At 40.3% G+C, this 6999-nt stretch overlaps 1 protein-coding gene across 1 annotated transcript in view; it reads left to right on the plus strand.

Moving 5' to 3' along the window:
* SHROOM3 (shroom family member 3) overlaps positions 1–6644 on the plus strand; it is a 365349-nt gene extending 358705 nt beyond the window's left edge. The window contains exon 11 of the mRNA XM_011927229.1: positions 2206–6644. Within this exon, the coding sequence (XP_011782619.1) occupies positions 2206–2574 (369 nt within the window). The 3' untranslated portion in view covers positions 2575–6644. The remainder of the gene's footprint in view (positions 1–2205) is intronic.
* Positions 6645–6999: the final 355 nt, after the last annotated feature.

Genomic DNA, 6999 nt, shown 5'->3' on the forward strand with positions numbered 1-6999 from the left:
TGTGTGTGTGTGTGTGTGTGTGTGTGTATAAACCACAATGTGATACCACCTTACTCCTGCAAGAATGGCCATAATCAAAAAATAATACATGTCAGCATGGATGTGGTGAAAAGTGAACACTTTTACACTGCTGGTGGGAATGTAAATGAGTACAACCTCTATGGAAAACAGTATGGAGATTCCTTAAAGAACTAAAAGTACACCTACCATTTGATCCAGCAATCCCACTACTGGGTATCTATTCAGAGGAAAGAAGTAATTATATGGAAAACACACTTGCACACCCATGTTTATAGCAGTACAATTTGCAACTGCAAAAAAAAGGAACCAGCCCAAATGCCCATCAATTAACAAGTGAATAAAGAAAATATATATACACATACATATATATATGTATATATACACATACATATATATATGTATATATACACATATATACACATACTATATATACACACACACACATATAAACACATACCACACTTTCTTTATCCACTTGTTAATTGATGGGCATTTGGGCCAGTTCCCTTTTTTGCAGTTGCAAATTGTGCTGCTATAAACATGGGTGTGCAAGTATGTTTTCCATATAATTACTTCTTTCCTCTGGATAGATACCCAGTAGTGGGATTGCAGGATCAAATGGTAGATATACTTTTAGTTCTTTAAGGAATCTCCATACTGTTTTCCATAGTGGTTGTGCCAGATTACATTCCCACCAGCAGTGTAAAAGTGTTCGCTTTTCACCACCTCCATGCCAACATGTATTTCTGATTATGGCCATTCTTGTAGGAGTAAGGTGGTATCGCATTGTGGTTTTGATTTGCATTTCCCTGACAGAGATGTTGAGCAGTTTTTCACATGTTTGTTGACCATTTGTCCATCTTCTTTTGAGAATTGTCTATTAATGTCTTTTGCCCACTTTTTGATGGGATTTTTTCTTGCTGATTTATTTGTAGATTCTGGATATTAGTTCTCTGTTGGACACACAGCTTGCAAAGATTTTCTCCCACTCTGTAGGTTGTCTGTTTACTCTGCTGTATTTTGCTGTGCAAAAGCTCTTTAGTTTAATTAAGTCCCATCTATTTATCTTTGTTTTTGTTGCATTCCCTTTTGGATTCTTAGTCATGAACTTTTTGCCTAAGCCAATGTCTAGAAGTGTTTTTTTCTGAAGTTATCTTCTAGAATTTTTATGGTTTTAGGTCTTAGATTTAAGTCCTTGATCCATCTTGAGTAGAGTTTTGTTTAAGGTGAGAGATGAGGATCTACTTTCATTCATCTACATGTGGCTTACCAATTATTCCAGCACCATTTGTTGAATAGGGTGTCCTTTCTTCTCTTTGTTTTTGTTTGCTTTGTCGAAGATCAGTTGGTTGTTAAGTATTTGGCTATATTTCTGAGTTCTCTATTCTGTTCCATTGGTCTATATGCCTGTTTTTACACTAATACCATGCTGTTTTGGTGACTATAGCCTTGTAGCATAGTTTGAAGTTGGGTAATGTGATGCCTCCAGATTTGTTCTTTTTGCTTAGTCTTGCTTTGGCTACGTGGGCTCTTTTTTGGTTCCATATGAATTTTAGGATTGTTTTTTCTAGTTCTTTGAAGAATGATGGTGGTATTTTGATGGGAATTGCATTGAATTTGCAGATTGCTTTTGACAGTATGGTCATTTTCACAATATTGCTTCTACCCATCCATGAGCACAGGGTATGTTTCCATTTGTGTGTGTCATCTATGATTTCTTTCAGCAGTTTTTTTTTTTTTTTGAGCAGGAGTCTCGCTCTGTTGCCCAGGCTGGAGTGCAGTGGCCAGATCTCGGCTCACTGCAAGCTCCACCTCCTGGGTTTACACCATTCACCTGCCTCAGCCTCCCGAGTAGCTGGGACTACAGGCGCTCACCACCTTGCCCGGCTAGTTTTTTTGTATTTTTTAGTAGAGATGGGGTTTCACCGTGTTAGCCAGGATGGTCTCGATCTCCTGACCTCGTGATCCGCCCGCCTCAGCCTCCCAAAGTGCTGGGATTACAGGCTTGAGCCACCGTGCCCGGCCAATAAGCTGATTTTCAAAAAGTTAGCCTCCTTACTTAGGAGTGACAATAGGATTAGAGCTTAGGTATTTCCCAGTCCTGTCAGAGGTGTCCTTGCAGGGAGTCTGGCTCTTTTCTCCTTTTCTCTGGCCCTCATTGATCTGTCCGATTTTCCCTGGCAGAGCTCTCTCTACGAGAAAAGGAAGATCCTGGCTGGTCAGCATGAGGACGCCCGGGAGCTGAAGGAGAACCTGGATCGCAGGGAGCGGATAGTGCTGGGCATCCTGGCCAATTACCTTTCAGAGGAGCAGCTCCAGGACTACCAGCACTTCGTGAAAATGAAGTCCACGCTCCTCATCGAGCAGCGGAAACTGGACGACAAGATCAAACTGGGTCAGGAGCAGGTCAAGTGTCTGCTGGAGAGCCTGCCCTCAGATTTCATTCCCAAGGCTGGGGCCCTGGCTCTGCCCCCAAACCTCACGAGTGAGCCCACTCCTGCTGGGGGCTGTACTTTCAGTGGTGTTTTCCCAACACTAACCTCTCCACTTTAACCTCTTCTAAAATACCCAACCAAAAGATCACTGTTTCTCTCAACACTATTTAATCTGAAAAATGTTTCAGTACAAACCACTGTTTGAACTATCTGGGTTATTGGTGTTTGTTCTGGATGAAAGGAAAAAAATTCTCTTCAGGAGGAAGCCTTTTTCCTTCTTGCCCTTCCTGATTGATCTTCTGAGAGCTCAAATGCTGCTGGACACGTACCCCTTTCTATTATTACTTTGTAGTAGAAAGAAAGTTAATGAAACTGAGAACTGATTGGAGGGTGTTTGATCATTTAGTTTTTAACAGGCTGAGGCAACATGGATCAGTGTGTGTCCCCCTCAGGAATGTATCCACAGTGGCCTTCCTTGCTGGTGGGCAGTGTATCCTGATGGCAGGGTACAAGTACCATTAATGAAGGGTCTGCAACATAAAGCCTTAAAAAGACACACACTAAGAAAACTGTAAAATCTTGAACATTGTTATTTATATTTTTTAAAATGGAAAAGATCATTATGTTTGTTGTGCTAACCACTTATTTGATTCTGTTTTGTGGTGGACGTAGACGATTACGTTTGAGCTTTGTATTTTGTGAAAACCTTAATGAAATGAATTCCAAAGATAGTCACGTTGAGCGTGAAGACTTTTTTTTAACATTCCTGTCTTATTTTTACAAACACGAGCAGGCATTCTGCACTTCCACTGGACCGAGTATGGGGGAGTCCTGTTCCCCTGCGCTTTTCCTGTACCACACCTTCCCCAGGAGGAAGGCCTCATGCACTGCGGTTATTGCATCATTTCCTAGGGCTTCATGTCATTATCACTGGTGGGGAAACAAAGCTAAATTTTATTAAGAAAGACAACAACTCCCAGACCTATATCATAGGAGGAGGACATCCAGAATCCAACAAAATTCAAAACGGAACCCATGCTGTTCTCCTGAACAAGATTTGGGCTAAACACGGCCTGTTTATTGAGACTGTTTTAATGATGCTTTAAAAAAAAAAAAGTTTTCTAAAATGTCAAACCTGTCAACCACACTTTGATTAAAAACTCCCTCCTTAACCTCTGAAGACTGATTTTGCTTTATGGTGTTTCAATAATAACATTTCAAGGTTACTCTGTAACTCCAGTTGTAAGCCTATAAAAACGAAGTGGAAGGCCGAGGAGTTATGGGCTGGCAGCCAGGCTATGTTTACAGCTACTGGAGATAGCAGTAGCCTAATACTTTGAGCAGATGGTACATCCCAGGATGTGCTGTAGGTAGATCTGTTATTTCACATTTGATCTGTGGCTGGTGGCCACCTTTGTTGATCTGGGTTTACGAGTTTCATAGTAGCCAGTGTTAGAAAATTGGGGGAGTAAAATTTTGCAGTAAAAAAAAAATGACAAGGGAACCAAATGTCCCTTCTCCCCTTAGTACATTTTAATTACTTAATGAAGTTTTATCTCCTAGGTAAGAATATCAAAATTATAGTTTGGGTCTCCGGTAGAGGTGTGTTTTGATTAACTTATAAACAACTGGCCACCCAGAAGTTTCCTTTGCATAGTCAACCAAAGCTATGGCTTTGTTCTTTGGAGCTTATATACTGCGTGACTCCATTGATACAAATAAGACAGCACCTTGGTTTCCCAGGGGTGTTTTCATTCAGAGGTCCTGTCTCCCAGGGAAGCAGTAGAACCAGTGACAGCATTCAATAGCCACACTGCATGGTCATCAGTCTTAGGCCAACATGGGCCTGAAATTAACTCCATCAGTAACTACCTGCGTGTCTTGCTGATACTGAATGAGCCCTCACAAGCCAAGCCAGGTAGAAGCCAGCCAGCAAACACCTACAGTTATTCTTAGTGAAACTGCTCAGAGGAATCCAGGGGGCTCCCAGTTCCCAACACTCTTCAAGATTACCATTTTTCACAATTTGACTGGGGAACATTTTACATATTCAGTCTTTCTCAATAACTTCTATTTATTTTCTTGAGAAAGGGTCTTACTGTGTTGCCCAGGCTGGAGTGCAGTGGTGTGATCACAGCTCATTGCAGTCTCAACCTCTGAGGCTCAAGCCATCCTCCTATCTCAGCCTTCCGAGTAGCTGGGACCACAGGTGTGCACCACTATGCCTTGCTAATTTTTTTATTTTTTGTAGAGACAGGGGTCTCGCTATGTTGCCCAGGCTGGTTTCAAACTCCTGGGCTCAAGGGATCCTACCACTTTGGCCCCAGAAGTGCTGGGATTACAGGCATGAGCCACTGCACCCGCCACTTTTCTAATTTATAGACATAAAAGTAATTGACTCCCACAGCACAGTAACAGGCAATGCTGCTTGGCATGCCACAAACATCAGAAAGCTTGTGACACTCCTAGGATTGTATCCATTCTTTCATTACATGGAAACATTGTTCTGTTATGTGAAATGGGTAAGGCACCAAGTGAGACTGTGAAATACAATTTTTAGGTGAATGTGATATTTATTGTAGTAGGACTTGACCTCTGTGCTTTAAAGAAATCACTAACCAAAATTTCAAAGTTTCATTTTAAATGCGTTTAGCTAGAAATCTATGTATTTATCCCTTTCCCATTTTGCATTCTTCTCCCACTATTTTTAAAATGTCATTTACAGTAGAAACCATCCTTCTTTCTCCCAACAGTATCCTTTGCCAAGACCATGAAAACAGTCAGGAGCATGTGGGTGGTCAGGGTTTCAGAACACGTGTGATGTCGCTGAGAATGTTTGTTCACAGTCAATCATTGTCTCTGTGGATGTGATCATTTTGGAGATATACTTCTGGTCAGAAGTCAGGTGAGATACTCTTGCAATACTCCAAATGCAGATACTCTAGCCACCTGCAAGGTTCCAGGAAAGGACAATGTCCTGTGGAAAAATCAGGAGGCCTCCACTTCCTGGGCCACTTGAGAAGTTCCTGGGCATGTCACTACATGTTGGTTGACTCAGCCATTTCTCATGCTGTTTTGTTTCTTGCGGTGGCCACTTAACCCCAAAGAATGAAGGGAGGATCCACAGCGAAAGTGCCTGAGTTTCTATACGAGAGGAGATGGTGTCAAAACCAAACATCTTTTCCTTTGCTGTAGGGGAACATTTTAGGGTTTGTTTTGCACAGCTGGTTTCCAGACTAGAAGATTAACAAGTGTGGGTCCACCCCTAAGAATCAGTGGCTGTCTTTTAAGGTGAGGAGTGTGGGCTTAACTGAGGTCCTTTGAGGGAGCTATAAAGGAGAAACAGCCTGGGACATCCCAGTTTTCCTATTCTTCCACTGTTAATATCTCATCTAAAATAATTCATGAGTTTAAATGGTAAATATATGCTTTAAGCTCTACCTTTAAACTCATATGTTATTCAGGCATCTCTTATTAAGATAGTGGGTCTCTGGATACCCAGGGGAATGTTGGCTTTTTATTCTTACATAGTTCCAAATTTACTTGTCTTCAGTTTAATTGTCCATGGTAGTGCTGGCTTCATTGTTAGGTTGGAGTTATTATTTTCCTTTTGGAACAACGGGAGTTTTATTCACCTTACTATTAGAAAAAGGAAGAACTACAGCCAGAAATAACTTCATTTCCTAACAAGGTATAAAAAGTGGTCAGGTGAATGTGAATGTGCTCTTCTACACAGGAATAGATTATTGGAATAAAGTATTTCCTGCTGCCTTAACTCTTTGGGATGCATAGGATAAAATGATAAAGACCATTTTAATATCAGAAAGGGTTGTCTTATTAATTTCTAAATAAAACTTCACATTTCTTAATGGGGACCTCATTCAGAAACTAAATCATGGTTTCTCAAAGTGTGGTCAGGATACGATCTGCATCAGAATCCTTGGAATGCTTGTTAAAAATACCAATTGCTATGACATAACCAAGTCTGCTGGAATCTGCATTTCAGCAAGTTTCCCATGTTATTCTGATGTATTTTAACATTTGAGAGCCACTGCCAATCATCTGTACAGTTCCTACTGTTATGATCACAATAAGACTAACATGAATTTAATAATCTGAATAATTTTTAAAATTTAAATAAAAAACTGAGAAATTGAAGTTAATTTAAAAATAAAAATAACCTTAGAAGTTGAAAGTCCTGTCATATTTATTCTATTAGCTATATAATTATAAGTTTATACTGTCTCCACTACTTTTATGTAATCGCCAAGGTTGTGATACAGATTTTGTCCCCTGTTCACTCTTCCCTAGATCTGTTTTAAACAAGTTATGCACTTATTCTGATTTAAGTGCACTACTTATTTTTCCTCAAAAGGAATCAGTTTTATCACACGTTGCCAGTAATTTTAAGTTCTGCCCTGACTGAAATTAATCAACTGGCCTTTTCAGTGGGAACTTTACTGATTCAGTGGGAATCAGATTCCTGTTGCTTCATCACAAATTTTATCCTTCATATGAATTAGAACCTCTCCTGGTGTGGATT

Source organism: Colobus angolensis, unplaced genomic scaffold (assembly GCF_000951035.1).
Source record: "Colobus angolensis palliatus isolate OR3802 unplaced genomic scaffold, Cang.pa_1.0 Scaffold70, whole genome shotgun sequence".
In the NCBI taxonomy this organism is placed as follows: domain Eukaryota; kingdom Metazoa; phylum Chordata; class Mammalia; order Primates; family Cercopithecidae; genus Colobus; species Colobus angolensis.